At 40.8% G+C, this 19,974-nt stretch overlaps 1 protein-coding gene across 1 annotated transcript in view; it reads right to left on the bottom strand.

Annotated features, from left to right (window-relative positions):
- The window catches only part of SLC27A6 (solute carrier family 27 member 6), a gene marked incomplete at its 5' end in the record, with an annotated part of 51,112 nt that overhangs the window by 7,883 nt on the left and 23,255 nt on the right, over positions 1 to 19,974 (bottom strand). Inside the window, 3 exons of the mRNA XM_080920047.1 lie at positions 2,542 to 2,632; positions 7,897 to 8,091; positions 19,060 to 19,184. Coding sequence (XP_080776173.1) covers positions 2,542 to 2,632; positions 7,897 to 8,091; positions 19,060 to 19,184 — 411 coding nt within the window. The remainder of the gene's footprint in view (positions 1 to 2,541; positions 2,633 to 7,896; positions 8,092 to 19,059; positions 19,185 to 19,974) is intronic.

Here is a 19,974-nt window from a genome sequence, read left to right as displayed (position 1 = left end):
TCTCGTAATCTGGGTTGACCGACGAAGGACATTGCACAGATTTTGACTCAGGTAATTCTGAGAGCAAATCACAATTTTAATAAGCTGGATATAGCACTACATATTAGTGGCCGTGCCTGCTCTGCCCCTGCAATTGTACTTCTCTCGATGAGCGATTGTTTGAAACTCGAGTTGCAATGCTAATTTTATTAAGGGAAGAACCAATGAGCAGAAGGGTGATAGCAGCCGTCAACGTCGGAAGAAGAAATAGATGCAGAACTCAAAACGAAGACTTTGGAGCGAAGGGACCGTGAAGTAGTCTGACCCAGTTAATGATTAATTCTCTAATTCGGTGACGGGAGGGGAGAGCATGAGAAAGAGCTCCCACCTCAGGATACTTACTAATACTGTCTCAGCACCCACGCTTAGACATTTATCTGAAATCATTATTCCAATCATGTCTATTTCATCAAAGCTGTGCTTGGCGACCTGCAAGCCAAGGTTACATTTCAGGCAGAGGAGAGCAGAGATCACAGCAGCTGCCTTGACGGTGTGTGTTTTTTCCTCCTTCTGAATTTGCTGCAGCAGTGGGATGAAGTAGTCACAGGGCTCTTAGTAAGGGCTGCTCCTCAGCCACTGTACAGTCAGTCGCTTCTGTCCCCTTACTGCCCTGGCATCATCACCACAGTTACGCTACACACATCATCATAGTGGCCCTGTCCTTAGATCCCTGCACATGCATCCTCTCATGGTCAGAAAAAGCATCTAAGACAGGTCGTGGTGATAGCTCCATCTTACCAATGCAGAAAGGGAGGAAGACAAAGTAATTTTCCCAGTACCATACCTCCATCACAGTAGAAGCTGGAGCTCACGTTTCAGAACAAGGTCCACATGCCCTCAAAGCCTCACATACTCTGTGAAGCTGGTCAGGCTGCATTTAATATTGCAGAATGCTTACGGACTCTTTTCTTCCTCACAGATTATACTGTCTGCCTCTGCTTCTCAGAGTGTACATACTGGTTTTTCCCCTGACAAATTATTGTAAATACTTCACAGGCCACAGTGTGTTCGTATCTTTCCCGATGAGTCATGATTGACTCAAGGAAGGACCAATGCCGTAACACAAAACTAAATGTGAGAGCTCCTCAAGAGGACTCTAAAGTGAGCTCAAGTCAGCACTATTAGAATTGCTGAAATTACATATGCACAGTCCCGAGGTGTAAGTTCCAGTTTCAGATCTTATGATGGTTGGTTCTGAACAACATGCTAAGAAAGACCTCAAGTTCCCCTAATCCTCCAAAGGGTTACTTTTTCCTATTCTTATTAAATTATTTGTTGTCTATTTTTATTTGCTGTGCACTGATGTTTTGCCTGCATGTATGCATGTATGTTGTATCTCCCGGAGATGGAGTTACAGATAGTTGTGAGCTACCGTGTGAGTGTTAGGAATTGAACCCAGGTCTTCTGGAATGGCAGCCAGTGCTCTTATCCTCTGAGCCATCTCTCCAGCCCTCATCTTTTTCCTCTTGGACAGTGTGTGTGGAGTTGAATTAAGAAACATTTGAACATGTTAATCATATTACTTTTAGTGTGTGTGTGTGTGTGTGTGTGTGTGTACCAGTGCAGTTGAGTGCAGGTGCCCTCACAGACAGGCTCAGATCTCCTGGTGCTGAAGTGACAGGCAGTTGTGAACAGTTGTGACAGGGGTACTGGGAAGTGAACTCTGGTCCTCTGCAAGAGCAATACCTCTGTGTCATTTTCCCAGCCATCAAGAACATATTATATTCTGAAGCTTGGGAGATTATTAATACTTTCTTTTACAGTCTTCCTAGTAGCAGTAAGGCAAACATAAGAAGAGTAAAATCAAAGCATGTTTATAACTTCTACTATAATGTTGAAGCAAAGATCTAGGAAGCCATGTCTGATGCAGAGTGAGGCAGTATGAGATATTCCCTCTCTGCAACTTGGCTTACATCGACAAATATAGTGTCTACTCATTTCTAAGTGCATATTTCTATACATTCTATTTTCAGTGATGATCTGCAGGTAACTGAGGCCTTGGTTTTCATCAAAAGCCCTAAACTAAAATTTTTAGATAGCCTACCTAGAGAGGAATAGAAAGAAGAAGAGAGGAAGGAAGAAGCCCCAAAGATTTGTACACACCCTTTAGTTGTCAACAGGAGCCCCATGGAATAAATAATGTCACCACTGATTTACATAGGAAGGAAATGAGTCTTAGAACAGCCAGTCTGTCCACAGCTGTCTGCTTTCTAAGTCTCAAAACCAAAATGTAAAGCAAAGGTGGCCTGACTGCTCATTGTGCCTAGGATGAAATTTTAATTAAGTATTATTGGTGATATGTGATGTAGTAAGAAATAAAAGTTAAAGAGATGCACATTACCATTTTAAAACCTAACTAGGATTCAACATCCAACAGTCAAGCCAGCCTACCTGCATTACCATTCAAGGTAAAGCACGTTCGGAACAGTCATTCTCTCCTCAACTCAACACACGTGGACTCGGGTTCTTTGCGTAAGACAATGACTTCAAAACCCATCTTACCTTTTTTCACACAGTAGCACCAGCCTTGTCCATTTCTTAATGGTTCATCTTTCTGAAAGTCATACTTTATCAACTCAAAGGAGAAAAAAAGCTGCAAACCCAGAGGGAAGAATAAAATTGAGTGTCTGGTTATTGGTGCAAGAACAGGATCTGCTGACAGAATCTATGTTTAATTTAAACAAGGAATCTTTTTTACTGACAAAAACATTACACAAAGATTTGAACATTGGAGTGGGAGGCATGCTTAAGCCTCCCTAACTGGCACTCATTTTCATCCCCTTTAGCTTAGCTTCACCTCAACACTGTTAGGCTTTACTCTCCAAGGAGCAAGTTACAGAGGGTACCTGGCTCTGATGTTTCATTATTCTAACCAGGGGAAGGAGGAACCATTTCCTTCCTTGAAGACATTTTCTCTAAAGTTTTAAACAGAATGAAGAAATAAGGTCTGACTATCAGGATTTCTGTTACTGCTGTTTTCCTCATAGCCTCCAGAAACATGACCAACTGCCTAACAGCTAAAGTGACTTGACAACTGTTTGTCTGTACCGTAGGCCTGTCAAGTGATCGCCTTCAAACTAACATGTAGTAGTCTGTCTATCACTGTGGGTATGAGAAGATGATTTGGGCAGAATTTCCTTCTCAGTTCAGAAGCCAGGCTAACTGGATGCCCATCTCCTCATCTTCAGAGGGTACCACTAGATGTCTGTCCCTGTGTCCCAGCTGCCTTGCCCTGGGGTGGCCACATCACAGTATCATGCTGATGCTGTGTACACTGGTCCAACATTCCATCAAGTCTGATCTGAGCATGGACTAAAAATTTGTCAGTTTAACCTCCTTCTTTTATCTATAAGAAAACTGGGCAGAGGCAATTTTAACTCCACTGGAAGTTAGACATCATAGCATCTTTGAAAAGCAGTCTGGATCAAAGCATAAACGTTTAACTTGAGGCATCTATCTTTTCCATTATCTTTAAGAAATTACCATGAAGTTGCAGCAATGGCTACCCTAGAGTATCACAAATAAGAACAAGCACCACATTTAAATCCAAATTAAGTCATATGCACATGTCAGTGCTTATCCACAGCATAGCTGTATAAAGTCTTGTTCATAAGAATATTGGTAAGTATTTTCCTCTGAACTGTTCTGTTTACAGTGGCATGGCTGTACAATGGCTCTCTACTTATATACCTTTCTTTTTTGTTTGTTTGTTTGTTTGGGCATACCTATGTGTCGTGTCTGCATATGTGTCTGTGTGTCATGTGCACACAGTGCTCACAAAGGCCAGAGGTGGCATTTAAGATACTTGTGAGTTACTATGAGGGTGCTGGGTATTGAACCCAGGTCCTCTGGGAGAGCAGCCTTTAACCACCAAGCCATCTCTCCAGCTCCAGCTACATGCCTTTCACAGATATTTATATTGCTAAGGAACTCGAAAGTCACTTCCTTGATTAATACATGAGGAAATTTTAACCTGAAGAAAAGCAACTTGCTCAGGTAGTGGAGTCCAATAGCAGCAGAGTTGATCCTGGAGCTGGACTATCTGTGTCTGAGAATTTTGCCTTGAAAATGATGCCTGGCTTTCACCCGCAATGTCTTACTGGCTGTCTCTAAGGCCTCCCTATGCTGTTCTATTTAGGAATGTACTCATTCGCCCAAGATGCTTCGGGCAACTACATAGCAACACTGAGACTTTACATTGTGATCTCTACGCCACACCGACAGTGGTGTAGCTGAGCTACCACAGCGGCATTTGAAGAACAGGAGGGAATGGAGGTCAGCCTTGTGGACAGCTGAGCTGTTCTGATTCTAGAGAAGACAGAGCCTTGCCCTTGATGCTCTTCTGGATTCTGCCTGGGAGCTCTTCCCTTGGCTGCTTTTAGACTGTCCTTCAGCTGTAACCTTGAGTGGAACAGCCTGCTTGACAAGTGAGCCGAGTCCTTGTCAAGCGTCAACCCTAATGTAGGTGGTCTTATGTTGAATGTGCTCCAACTTTGCATTAATGAACATTGTGCTCTTGGCAAAGAGAGGCTTACATTTAAGATGATTAAGCAGCTCGTAAAAAAATGTTGGGAAATAAGCTTTGTGACCATCCTGTATTTTATCTTTATATTATATCCTTGGATTTTACTGCTATGGAAGAAATACCACCTGGACTTCCTCTCCGGTCTCTCCTATATATGTTAGTAATAAAACATATTTTGCATTTTCAGATTTTCTTTCCATTCCACTTGGAGGCATAAAGTGGGTCTATTTAATTTCCTGCATTTAACTGAATTGAATGCTGACCATCTAACTTTATATTGAAGGTGACTGCTTCTAAGTTTTATTTAATCTTCAGATTGAGTAGATGTGTTCATTTAATGCATTTTTACAATACATATGTATCTTTTCTCTTTACCTGTCAAACTTTTAGATCAGTCCTTTGTTGTTCTTATACTGGGAGAGCAATTTAACCATTACTAAAATTTCTGGATGAAGGATGAAGATATTTCTGTTTCTTTTTGTCTGGCATTTTGTTTGCTTTTGAGAGAGGCCTGCACCTGGCTCCACTGTCAAAAAAGCAATGTTTTATATTCCATCTCCCTCCCCCCTCTCTTCCTCCATCTCCCTCCCCTTCTCTCCTTCCTCTCTCCATCTCCTCCCTCTCCTCTCTCCTTTTCCCTCTCCTCCATTCCCTCTCCCCCTTCCCCCCTCTTTCTTTACCTCTCTCCCTCTCCCCTTCTCTCCCCATTTCCCTCTCTCTCCCTCTCTCCCCTTCCCCCCTCTCTCCCCCCTCTCCCTCACTTTTCCTCTCCACTTTCTCTCTCTCCCCCTCCCTCTCCCTCCCTCTCCCCCTCTCGCCTTAGTATGATTTAGAGCTTTACATTGCTCATTCACTTCACTGGAATATTCTCTCCTGTTTGTACTTCTGCACCATACTTTTATTCTCTGGATCATAGTATGTTCTTTGAGTATTTTATTCTAGTATAGTTAAAGGAGTTTCTTTTCCCTGTGACCAGTTCCTTTCTGCAAGAAGAGTTAAGTACATGCCAGAAATTTGAACAACTCCTAATCTTAGTCATTTTCTCCGTAATGATGTTTACAATCTGTTTTATTTTTTTAATTTTCGATGTTCTATTTTTTCCACCTTAAATTCATTTTTCTTCATCCACCCTCCCCTTTTGGGATGAACATGCTTAGTTTCAAATTCCTTCATTGATCTATATTTTCCTTGAAAACCACTCTCAATTGAGCTCATATTTCTTTTGAAGAAATTATGATATTTTTTTCTGAACCAATGGAAAAAATCATTTTGAAAGCATGTCTTGGCCATTTTGAAGGACTTACTATTTTTGTGCAATCTCACTATCTGCCTTTTGTGTGTACCTGTAGTTTCCTTTGTTCCAAGGCTTCTGCCTTCACTAGGTTTTATTTTTAACCTTTCTGAATTATTTCCCCAGGCGAAATTACCATAGAAAGGATAATCAGTCACTACTACTAACTTTGATTTGTCTTTCTTGAATATTGTTTTCTGATTTCTATTTTATTACGCCAGTCACATCAGCAGGAAGCCATGTCTTTAGTTTCTGCAGGAGGTGGCAGGGATTTCAGCTGTAACCAAACAGGGTCACAGGAAGCCCACACTGCACTTTCTTCTCCACTCATAACATCATCTCTCTAGCTGGAAGTGGATTCCTCTCTGAGCAGCAATCTTTCAAGTTTTAAAAGACATACTTACACCTCCTTTACTTAATTATGGAATGACCATTGATTTTTTTAAATGATACCTGATTGCAGGCAGCTGAAATGATTACAGAGAGAGAAAGAGAGAGAGAGAGAGAGAGATAGATAGAGAGAGAGAGAGAGAGAGAGAGAGAGAGAGAGAGAGAGAAAGAGTAGAATTTATATGGTGTTAGGTACAACTTTAATTTTTTTTCAAGCTATAAGCAAGTAAACTAAAATGAATTGAAAACCAATATTTTTCCAGTTGGAGACCATTGTGATGTTGTATATCACCAACATGACAACAGCCTTCCAGGAGGAAACTTCAGTGAATTCGGGCCAGCAGTGAACACGCGAGGCATCCTAGTACGCTCTCCTTGGAAGATTCTGCAATGACTTGGGGGTCACAAAATGTCTTCATAGAAATCCAATTGTCTTTTCAATTTCCTAAGTGATGTGGCAATATCTGATAATGTTTCCCCAGAACTTTAAACTAATGGGTGTTATACATTTAATAGATACAGGTTCCACATACGTCACTTAGTATAAGCAGTTCTTTTTATTTCATTATTCAAATATCCTACATTACTGATATTTTGTTGATTTCTCCTCAAGATATTTTAAAACATTTATTTTTACAAGTTGATGTTGTTTTAATATAATTTTGCCTTAATACTTTAAAAAAATATCTAAATGTGTATTTTCTGTATTTATGTGTATTATCTTTATGTGCACATGGGTTTGGGAATAAATGTCCTGGGTCTGCAGGTACATAAGAGGCCAGCAGAGGGCATCAGATCCCACGGAGCTGGAGTTGGAGGACTGAGCTACCAGACGTTGTGCTAGGGTTTTCTGGACCAGCTGTAGTGCATCCTATCCATGGATCCAGCTCTCCAGACCTTGCTTTGGTTCTTTCATTCTTAAAATACCATTACTGTTGTGTACTGGGAGAGATATGGCTTCTGTGACGTGAATGATTAAAAAGATAAGGAGCAGTGGGGAGAAAATACTCAAGAGGAATGGAGAGACTCATTCGGGACTTATACTTTACTATTAAACATTAAAGCTGAAAACTGAACAAAACTAAAACAAAGTCATCCCCACACTGCAGTCAGTCATCCCACACTGCAGGCATCCCACACTTCAGTCAGTCATCCCACACTGAAGTCAGTCATCCCACACTGCAGTCAGTCATCCCACACTGCAGTCAGTCATCCCACACTGCAGTCAGTCATCCCACACTGCAGTCATCCCACACTGCAGTCATCCCACACTGCAGTCAGTCATCCCACACTTCAGTCAGTCATCCCACACTGCAGTCATCCCACACTGCAGTCAGTCATCCCACACTTCAGTGAGTCATCCCACACTGCAGTCATCCCACACTGCAGTCAGTCATCCCACACTGCAGTCAGTCATCCCACACTGCAGTCAGTCATCCCACTCTGTAGTCATCCTCATCCTGTAGAAAGAACACATGGCAGAGGGCTGGGGTTTGCAGAACCCACAGCATCACAATCACCCACAGCCACCGTTACCTTTGTAAATAGTCTCAGCTTCCAAAGCATAAGACTCTGCACAGTGTAGAAGTATGAGCTTTAGACAACAGTGTGGACCTCAACATCTTATCTATAGAGAAAGTGCCGTACTCACACTGTAGAAGAAGTTTGTTCTCCCGACAGATCCAATCTTCCCAGTGTGGTTCATGAAGCATATGTTCCCTTCGGTAGCTCCGTAAAATTCACACATTTTAATATTTCCAAATCTGTCTAGAAATTGTCTCCACACGTCACTGCTCATGCCGTTTCCAACTGCCAAACGCACCCGATGCTCCTTGTCCCCTTCTCTCTGTTCGGAGGAAGGATTTCATTTGTAAGTCATGCTAGTTCCCCGGTCTCCCTTTTGCTGTTATGGATACGGCAACTGAACTTTCCTAAAAGTAAACGGGGCATGCGCAGTGGCAGAAGAGAGAGGGAAGCGCCGTAAGGAAGCCAGAGTTCTGCGGGAGAATCGTGTCCAGCAGCTAATGCTGGGGGGGGGGGTGTATATGTGGTTTTTATCCATATCTGAAAGAAAAAACTTCCAAATTACAAATCACAAAGACCCCTTTGATGGGGGCAGACATTCTAGGAATGGAGAAATTGTGTTTTAGAATGAACGGAACTTTTGAAGGATTATGAAATATTTATTTTCATTTATTACCCGTATAATTTGGCAGCCAATGAGTAACCTCCAATTCCCAGCAGAGGAAGTAACAATAACAATTACGTCCTTAGAGACAATTTGACTGAAAAATGAGACACCTCGACGTAATTCATATTTATAAATGCATGGCCTTCTCAAGTTTTATTTGCATTTGAATTAAGGAAGAAGTGGATTTCGTTCTACGTTCAACAAACGTAAGGTCAATTAATGGAGATAATGCACACTTAAGTTCAAGTGAGACTGCGCTCTCATTGTACTATTGGTACTGATAATTTGCTCAGAACTACTTGGGCATAACAGGTAAAAACAATAATAAGGATAAAGTAGAGAAACCAAGGGCCTTGATCAGTTGATCTGAGTCTGTTTCTCTAAGCACCACCAAGATGGTTTAAAACAAAACATTTTAGTCTTTAAATGCTCAAGGATAAACAGAAATGAATGTGAAGCTATTTGGCGAACTAAAGAGTGAACACATAAAAGATGTGACTAGAAGCGGTTGAGGCAGAGACTTAAGCCCATAGGCAAGGGACCCAAGAAATGCTCCTCAGCATGAGAAATTATGAGAAAGACTGAGGGAGCTCTGAAGCCTGCTGGGGGTCTTTAGCTACTTGCTCCTCATTGTCAAATGCGAGGGAAATTACTCGGGGAAAAAAACTGGTATAAGGAAACCAGTTTGGGTTGAGAAGTCTCTGAAACAAAGGAACGTAATGAAAGTGCATTTCAGATTGAGAAATCCCCTTGCGCCGATGACAGTGACAAGCTATAACACTGTGACATTGGACAGGAGCAGGAAGTAATCAGAAAGAATAGTTAAGAGAAAATATATCAACTTTGGAAGTGTCTCCATGAAATGATTGGATCTCAGTTATGCTAAATCCTATGATGAACCCTTGGGTGCCAAATACCAGGTATCGGTAATTAGATTTTAATAGTGTTCTAAGCTGCTATTAAAACACAAAGTTTTAAATGTTGGAACATGTGAGAAAAAATCTAACATATGGGTCATGTGAAAACTGTCCCTGAGAAAAATAAATATATTCCCGCAGAACAGTAAGAACCTGAAAAATGAATAAATCTACCTGGACAATTTCTGAAAGGGCCGGGAGACTATCAGGGTACGTACTTCAGGTTAAAAATAACAAAAATAATAAATATCAGTATGGTGCTTGAACATTTTCTGGCAAAGTAAGTGGTAAGAAAAAAAAGAGGGAAAGGGAGATGTGGAAAATGAGAAAAGGGGAGGAAGATTATTCTCATAGAGGCAGGGAGGCTATTTATGGCTGGCTAGTTTATATCCTATGAAAGCATTGTTGGAAACCTTACAACAAATCATACCTTCATAAAACTACAAACCAAACAGGGGCTGGAGTCAGAGAGATGGCTCAGCGGTTAAAGGCACTTGCTGCTCTGGCAGGGCCCCTGAGTTCAGGTGCAGACGAACTGAGCTCAGTTCCCAGCACCTCCGCCAGTTCACAACCATCTGTAACTTCCATGCCAGAGGTTCTGAGGACACTACACACATGGGGGATACTCACACAGAAACATACTCATTCACACATGTTTAAAAAAATATGCCTACAGAGATTTGTAAAAGTAAACATGTGTATTTAGTGCAGTGATGCTGTGTAGAACACAAAGGATGCTCTCAGCATAAGCAATACAGTATTATGGATACAGCAGCAAGCAAACAAATAGCAGAAAGGGAAGAACAGGTCTACAAGGCGGAGTGCACACCTGTACATGTAAGTAAACATTTACCCTTCCATGTCTATAATGCTGATAGGGTTTTAATGTACACAGTTAGACACAATAGCTGGGACACAAACATTCAACGTCCAAGACTGAATTAATTTTATAAAATCACTGCATTTTCGCTAAAGTGGAAAAGCACAGCTTGTGACAAATTAAGGATTAATGCTGTACTATTTAAAGTGATTAGAGTACTCAAGGGACTCGAGGGAAGCCTTATGTTTCTAAAGTAAGTGTGTGAGTGTGTGTGGCATGTGTGCGTGCCGCAGCCTGCGTGTGTAGGTCGGAGGACAGCTTACGGGTACCAGCTCCTCCAGGTATTAAACTCAGGCCCTCAGCCTTGGCAGATAGCAACTTCACCAACTGGGCCAACTTTCAATAGCCCAGAGGAAAACACTTAAAGACAACAAAAAGAAAGACTTTATATCTAAGGAGACAGTCAATGAATGCATAATAAAAATAAAATTTCACGTTAAGATAAAAAAGGGAAGAATGGAACAAGCCACAGACGAAATGAGCAAACAAAAACTATGAAAACTAAAACTCAATAAAAGACTAAAACTCAAATGTGTCCAAAAATATAGTAAATAAAATTATAAATTCTGCATAGGAAACACTTCCTTAACACATAACAGAGGAAGCCACACTATATATTATGTATAAGAAATGGGTCTTAAGTGCCAGACACATACTTAGTGCTGTCAGTTTGGTAGGATGTAGACTCACCTGTCACACAAGCCTCCTAGCCTGACTGAGAGGAAATGTATCCCTTTACTAATTGAAGCAGAAGGTCCACATTAACAATGGGCAGGACCGTTCCTGGGGCAAGGGATCCTGAACTGTGAGTGGAACCCACTAAAAAGCAATGAGACCTTTGCTAAGAAATAAAGATGTCCATTGCCCTCTTTTTTTTTTTTGAGGATGAACATAGTGTGACCAACACTCACTGCTGCTGAGTCCTCTGCTTTGATAGTCTGACCTTGAACTGAGCTAAAACAAAACCTTCCCCTTTAAGCTGCTTTTGTCCCAGTATTTTATCACAACCAGAGGGTAACCAACTGCAATGTCAGCAGTTGCAAAACTGGAGAGTAGCCAGATGGGCAAAGAATGCCAAGCAGCTCTCACTTAAGGGGAAGCTAGAATATCCTGTGGGTTGGCTATAACTGCAGAAATGTTTTGGCAAATGAAGAGGAGCATTTGATAATTCACTGGAAGGATGGCAACATTAAATTCCTTTTCGTCAAGTAACAGTCAAAATATGTAAAGCTATATATATTTGCAGAAAAAGAGAAGCAATGGGGGGTCTCCATTGCGCCTCTCTTAGGTGCTGGTTGGGTAGGTGGGAAACGAATCACAGCAACAAAGAAGCATGGGAAAATGAGTCAGCCTGACCGGATCTATGTGTATACAACATTAGGAGATGTTAGTAAGCAATGCACACCCTCTTCCGGTGTCCATAAAACATGTGCCAAAATATATCAATCACATATCTAGCCCGTAGCAAGTCCTAATCTGGTTCAAAGCACTTTCTGACACTGATTACACAAATCTAGAAAATTTACAAATAATAACACATATTTAAACACCCAGTGAGGAGAAGAAAAAAGGTACCATGGAAATTAGAAGCATTTTAAACTCAGAAATAAAGAAAAAATGTCAAAAGCTCTTTTTTTCATGATATCAATAAATATATTCATGCATAGGCAGATGTGTGTGTACACATACACACACATATGTATATTCATTCAAGGACATTACACATAACATGACATATATTAGCTAAATGACATATTTCTACAAAGAGTCTGATACAAATAGATTATGATGTAGACGTACATGTTTTATGCCTATGAATATAAATGCCATAAAATTATGTGATTATTAATAGAATAACAATAAGATGTCAGACTACTCTTTCAAGTGTATGTAGAAAACAGCCTAAAGACTATAGAACCTTTTAGGTGCCAGAAAAAATGAATTTACATCCCACACCAAGAAAGCCTCATTTCTCTTCTAGGAGAAATTTGAGATGTAAAATAAGAGTTGATCTATCAGTAGCCTACCAAAGTGACCTAAAACTTTCTACTCTAAGGGTATCATTCTTAATCCCTGTCATGTCACAGATATAGACAGCATCTTTCTGGGTCCCCCTCTGTATGGCCCATGTGGACCCTATAAGGATTGAGATTTGGTGTAGACATGTCATATGGACTGAAGTGAATGACCTGCTCTGTCCTGGGCTATACAAGCTGTAGACATTGGTTTAAGTTCAGTGCCCCTTTTGCAGGTTTATGAAATTTCCACATGCTTGTGATTGCTTAGGTGTTTGTCAAAATGTTAAATGGAAACTATCTTTCCAAACAAGCACCTAATAAGTATGTGAGACCATCATTAGTCACCAGAAACACAAAAAGCAAAATGACATTGTTGATAATAAATATAGAAAAATATTGACTTTTTTTTTATAATTTGGTAGGACAAAATTTCCACTTAACATTGGCAGGGATTCAGGGCGAGTGGGATTCTCCACAGGCTGTGTGAAGATTCACAGATTATTAGTACCACAACTGTGATCAAGCATTTAGTGACAGGTGTTAGACACATGTATGCAACACAGCCTATCAACTCCACGTCTCATTATACGGAATCAGAAATATGTACATAACTTGCCAAAAGACCAGCATGAATACGTCAGTACACAGAGCACCATGAATCAAATCAGGTCTTAAATGTAAGCGACCAAAACCCAACAGCAGTAGATTATATTTCTTTATGGTATTCTTTTACACTAACATAATAACCTCTCATTAGCTTCCTATCAGTGCCACACATGTCTCAGATGTAGCCATTTAAACCCTTCCAGATGCATTATCTCTTAATTCATGGAGGCCAAAGCTGACACTGGCTGAAATGAAGGTGCTGACTGTTGGCCTCTTGTCTGGAGGTGTTCGAGGAATTCACTCCCAAATCCATTCAAGTTCTCAGTAATCTAGCTCCTTGAGGTTGTAGCACTCTTTTCTGTGCTGAGGACTGGGTGGGGGGCTGTCTCGGGTCACAGGAGCCTCTCTTTAGTCTTGTATAGGTCTCTATATATAGGGTCCAGAAATTACTCATTGCTCCCCAAATCCTACTTGCGAAATATCTAATGTCCCCATGCGAAAACCTTTCGTGCTTGCAGCTAAACAGAAGCCTCTGCTTTCACAGCCTCTGAGTTGCATAACTGTAACATCTATAAGGTCTCCTTTGCCAATATTCCTGCAAAACACACATGGCAAGTTGAAGCAGAGCAATGAGTCGAATGAACTGTGGTTATGAACGAATCCAAAACTACACGTCATGACACAATGCTGAGAAGAGGGCGCCAGCAGAATGCGGGCCTGGCCTCCCTTTAGCTTCAGCTCTGGAGAACAGGGCAAACTAGCTCTTGCTGCCAGAAATCAGAATTATATTTATGTTTGTTGAGACAATGCCTAAAAAAAAATCCCTCCATGGGGAGTGTCTTAAACGAGTAAGTAAATTCCATCAAGACAGTTAAAGGGTTAAGGCATCCTTTTGAGGCATTTCAACTGCAGCAAAGAGTACAAGAAGACTTAGTGGCCATTTTAATAATGCTAAGCTTAAAATGAAATTATAGCTATTACATGAGGAACAGATCATTGAGTCAAGTTTAAATTTTATGTGTCTTGGCTATAAAATTAGTGTATTTTAAATAATTTTAAACACTATTATTTTAAGACTACTCTGAGTGTACTGGTCTTATACTAAGATTGTAACTTTTCTGTCTGTTTGACACAAACAGGAATCATCTGAGGAGAGAAAACTTCAACTGAGAAACTGTCCCACAAGACTGGCCTGCAGACAAGTCTGGGTCATTGTCTTGGTTGATGACTGATGTAAAGGCCCAGCCCACATGGATGGTGCCAGGGAAGATGGTCGTCAGTCATATAAAAAAGCAAACTGAGTAAGCCAGGGAGAGCAAGCCAGACAGCAGCATTGGTTCATGCTTCATGGCCTTTGCTTCACTTCCTGACTTGAGTTTCTGTCCTGACTTTTCTTTATGATGGACAGACGACTGTAAGCTGAAACGAATTCTTTCCTCCGCAAATTGCTTTTCTTCTTTGTAGTCGCAGACAATGGATGCATGTGGATATGTGAACAGAAGAGGATGCTGAGCATCTTTCTCTATCACTTTCCACTTCATTTCTCGATGCAGGGTTTCTCCCTGGACCAAAAGCTCAACATTTGGCTAAGCTGGCTGATGAGTGAAGTTCCAGCATCCCCATGTCTTTGTCTCAAATGCTGTGGTTATAGGCAAGTGAAGTCTCTACTGAGCTTTGTAGGAGGGTGTTAAGAATTTGATCTCAGGCCCCATTGTTTCCAGCCTCAGCAATGTTACCTACAGAGACACCTCTTCAAATCTCTTTCATCTTCTTTTAAAATTGGTTCTGTGTATGTGGGTATATCCCTTGGAGCTGGGGGTATCAGTGGTTTGAGCCTCTTGACCTGTGTGCTGGGACCTGAACTCTGGTCCTGTGTGATTATAGCACCACTCTTGGGAACTGAGCCATCTGTCCAGCTCCTCTTTCAATCTTTTAACTCTGTGTAAAATGACAACTTTGATTTTTAAAACAATGGGAATAAATATCATGAGACCAAAGATCACAGAATCCTTTGAAATGAGCTCACTGAGCAGTTGATTCATTGATCAAAGGAGCTTCAGGTGACTTCTGCAGAGGGAGAAAGAAGCTCACTTGGTGACAGTAGCTCCTTTTTACACAGCCCAGAGCAACTATCCTGGTTATGCCTCCAGAGCCTGTAGATACTGCTTATCTGGAATGGAACTAATTCTTGGACTTTGCACAATCATTTTTTTTTTCTGAATAGGATGGTTATACTGCAGGCCTGGCTTGTTTTGCTTGGGCAGACAGCAATCTTTTATCTGGCATCACCCTTGGATGCTTTTCAAGTTAGAGATGGGTTTTGTCAAGAATCATTGGGAAATGTGTTGGCACGGTATGGAAGCCAATAAAAAACGTCTATAAATCAGATTCCACAGACTTGAACTTGTATCTTTAAGTGAGAGAGATGATCATCTCAACACTCCAGCCCATACAGAAAGCCAAATGAATCAAAAGAATCGGCAGAACCTCTTGGTCCAAAATATCAACTTTGTTCCTCTGATGCTCAAGCCTTCTTTATTCTGCTTGTGTTTCCTTTAAAAGGAAAATCAGAGGATGGAGGGATGATTCAGCAGTGAAGAGCGTCAGCTGCTTTTGTAGGGGACCTGGGTTTGATAACTAGTACCGTGTGGTAGCTGATAGCTGTTGGTGATCCAGCTTCAAGAAACCTGACACCCTCTTCTGGCCCCCATGAGCATCAGGTATGTAAGCGACACAGATTTGCACATACAAGCAAGCTACCTGTATCCCCGTATCCATTAAAATAAATTTAAAAAGAAAGCAAGCAAAAGGAAAAAAGAAAGGAAGGAAAGAAGAAAGCAGATGACTGTCCTTAGTATAAAGAAAAATCAACTGACCTGATGTGTAATGTTGCAGAAAAAAAAAAAGAAAGAAAATTACAGATGCTACAGGAGATCTGTTAACAAGAAAAAGGGAAAGAAAACCTAAATCTTGCCATAATATATTGTTTTACAGATGTGCATATGTGCACTGATAAAATTACACTGTCATGTAGTTATATATCCTGCTTTGTTGCTGTGTTCTAAATATTGTTCTAAACTGTTAGCTTGTTTTAATCACTTTTCCTGTTGCTCTGATTAAATACCCTGTTGAAAGAAACCTAAGGAAAAAAGAGTTTATTTTGGCTCACATTCAAGGTTACAGTCAGTATGACAGCAACCCAAGGCAGTAGGAGCTTGAAGCACCTGGCCACACAGCACCTCAAATCAGAATGTATGGGGACTATACATCAATTCTCAGCTTACTCCATCTTGTATGGTTCAGAATCTCCACCCAGGGATAGTCCAGGCAACAGTTAGACAGGTCTTTCTACATCAGTTATTCTAATGGATGTCCAGAAGCTAAATAATCCTTTTTCTTTCTTTTTTTTTTTTTTTTTTTTTTTTTACTGCTCCAATGGGCAGCTAGACCTGAGAGAGTCGCACCTAGAAATGAGGCAGACTAAACTCTAATGCAATAGACAACTCTATTCTGAGCAACAGGAAATTCATACTCAGAGGATTCAAAAAGGTCACCTGAGTAAATTCTCATGAATTCTTGTTTGTAATCACAAGGACAAGCCACATGGGGGCATATAAACAGATAACAGTAGTTAGTTGTAATGAATAACCTGAAGTAAACCCACTCCTGCCTGCTACGCCTGGAAGGAACAAAAAAACCCAAACCAAGAACAATTCTATGTATTTAAAGAAACTGAGGTCACAAGACTCTTTTCTTGTTTTCTCAGAATTTTCTCATAAGCACTCAATATTCTCCTCACAGGACCCCACTTCTGGCCTTGTTATGACAATCCCTCACAGGTGTGACTGTCTCGGGTGATTCCAGATGCTACCGTATTATCCATTAACCCCAACTATGACAGATGTCATCTGTCATTCCCACGATTATACAACTACCAGATAATTATGCCATAATTTATTTCTTATTTATTTTCTGATTACCACATTATTTTCAAATCTTCCCCATCATTAATACTACTAAACTGATCTTCACACCTGCCATCCCAGGAATGGATACATCTCAGAGGGTGGATCTGAGACAGGAGGGTTGCTAAGACTCTGAAGCTATTACTTAATAGTCCAAGGCCAATGTGGACTACAATGTGAGCCCCCGTGCGAAACGTAAACCACAATGACCACAAACATAATCGTAATGACATGTGTTATCTATTCCATGAAGATAAATTTCTGGAGGAGATCAGTGGTAAATATTTTAATGCTCTGTTACTAAATTACTGTCTATGATGGTATGTGAGCTGACCACCACTTTAACAGAGTAAAGCTAAGGATTTTCACTTAAAACAACATTTCGTAAGAAGACATAGTATCTGGCAGGTTTAGTAGATGTTGTGTTTAAACAAATTTGATTCTTTCTGCTTAAAACAACGAAAACAGAAAAGACAAAACCCTCTTTGTTAAACTGCTATCTGGTGCAGCAGGACTGGAGGGCAGTTACCTCCTACCAGGTCAGCAATTCCTTCCCAGAAACAGTCTCCTTCTTCCAGAACGCAGATGCCCCTCCAACTCAGAAACCCTGATACCACTGGGCTGAAGACCCTCTTTAGACGCCTACGGAGTTTCTCTTGAAATGCAGAGAGTTCTGCATAACTTGAAGTTTTGAGGAACTGAGAATGTTTGTTGCTACATACAGAGACAGAAGCAAGACACTCAGAAAACAAAACCTTTTTTTTTTTTTTCCTACAGCCCAGTGTGCAGAGCTCCTTACTGCAGAACACAAGCATCATCTACAAGCATAAGCAGCAGATGGTAGGGATTTTGACCCTTTCACTCTGCTTCTAAGTAAGATCTCTTGGTCCTGAAGCCCATCAATAACATGCATGCATGTCCCCAGCACACATCTATGCCTCTTTAAGAAAAACCATGTGTTCCAACAGTGGGCTCTTCTTGCAAACACTGCAGTAATGTACTGAGACATACAAACAGCAAGTTAGGTAGTGTGGGAGCAAAACCGAGTGTTTGTGTGTGTGTGTGTGTGTGTGTGTGTGTGTGTATGTGTGCATATGTATGATAAGAAAGGTTAATGAAACCACATGGTCTTTAAATAGATACAGCTTCGCTGATAAGAATTAAAATACAGTTGGCTTCTGACAAAAGGAGACCAGTGGACAGCAAGTCTCCTAACGATGAACTCCGAGCTCATGAACAAAAGCCTTATGAAGACGAGGCTCTCCATAGTCACTCTTTCCTGTGTCCGTTTGTCCTGTGCAATCCCACATATTTATTAAATTTTTATTTAGGGCTCCAAGTCTAGTTTCATCTGGACTTTACATAATGAGTGGAAACAGCAGTGTTAATATTTTCACCAGGAAAAAGAGAAGAGCTGTCCCAGTCCACCATCCACCCAGTACTTGGCAAACATGCTGAGAAAGGGAACTCGGGCCAGGAGATGTAGCTCACAGCCATGGCTCTGCCACCCCTTCTCGAAAAGGGTAGCATGCTCTATAGCTCTTCATATTGATCTGATTAAAGAAGCACACACACACACACACACACACACACACACACAGACACACACACACCTCAGTTTTCAAGAGCATTTAGAAAGTCAGAAAGTTGGTTTGTTTTACATTTTTTTTTTTTTTTTTAAGCATTTCTGAAGATAAATGAGGCCAGAACAAAGCCAAGGGCAGAAAAATCAAATAAAACCCAAAGACCCCAGGCTCTGTCAAAAGAATGTCAGCTTGAGTGCTCGGTGTGGGGTGGGGGTAGGGAGCAAAGGAAGAGTACAGAATAAAGTTTCCTTTCAACATTAAAAGAAAGGAACAGTAATATACCCAAACATACCCAGTGTAACCATGTATTCAAAAGAAAACTAGGAATTTTTAAGCATTATCTACTTTCAGCTTGGAATTATTTTTCTGTAAATCTATGCATCTAATTACCCAAACTGGAATGATTCCAGCCTGAGCCTGATGTGCTTTAGATTGTGGGTCAGCTTGGTCCTGGTACAGGACAAAGCGTATTATTCGCACTTCTTTGTGTGGCCCCTCCTCTTATTTCCGTGGACTTTTATATTTCTTTTGTCTTGTCTACTATAAGCACCCGTGTTGTGTTTGATAAGTTCTTTTCTAGAGGACTGTGCAGTGAAAGCAGAGAAAGCAAACTCGGTCCGAAGACCCTAGCATCCCAGGCGACACTCTCACCTGAGGTTGTTTACACAGATAACGACAAAGTTCTCCAATGTACTGAAAGACAGTCACATGGTACCTCCTGCAATCATCCCAAAACTGGCTTGCAGAGAACTTCTTCTTTAGCACACACGTGGCACCTGTGAGAAGGGATCGAAAGCAGGTATGAAGTTACCATGACACCCAACTGATAGGGATGTCCTAACAGATCTGCTCACTTCCCGGGCTTGCATGCCCCATCCCCTGTCACTGGTAAACTCACTTGGAAACATGACCCTTTAAGATCCATGTCTTGGTGTCATTCCTTGACATTGATGGCAAATGTACTTGTTGCGATTTGTGGAATGGAAATCAAAGTCAGTCATTACATGCTTACGGCTACAGATTTGAATGCACAGGCATATGCCTACATCACTGGAAGCACATGTCATGGACACTGGGAAGTCATCCATCTTTCATCTCTCTCTATCCTTGCACAAAACATGCAGTTAACTGTGAAGACTAAAGCAGCTTCATTTTACCCTGAAGTCAACATTTAATAAGCCGTGCTAAAGTCCCATACACAAAAATGGGTATGGAATTTAGTTTTAATAATACTTTAAAATGGTGTCCATTTTTAATTAGAATGTAATTCACAATTTAAAGTATTTTAACTTTTTTAACAGAGTCACAAAAGTGCCATCGTCATCGTCATCTAATTCTAGGATATTTGCTTTTATTGCCCCAAAAGGACCGTCATGACCTTAGCAGTCATTCCAATTCACAACCCCCTCTACCCAACTCCCTTACCCTTGGTGATCATTAATGAACATCCACATCTAAACTTTCCTGCTCTGGACTAGTGTGACTTCTTGTGTCTGGTCTTTTCATTTACTACAAAATGTGGTTTGGGTGTGTTTATCTTGTAGCATGTATCAATACTTCATCCTC

This window comes from Micromys minutus, assembly GCF_963924665.1.
Source record: "Micromys minutus genome assembly, chromosome: 8".
NCBI lineage: Eukaryota > Metazoa > Chordata > Mammalia > Rodentia > Muridae > Micromys > Micromys minutus.
This window is presented reverse-complemented; position numbering and strand designations above follow the sequence as displayed.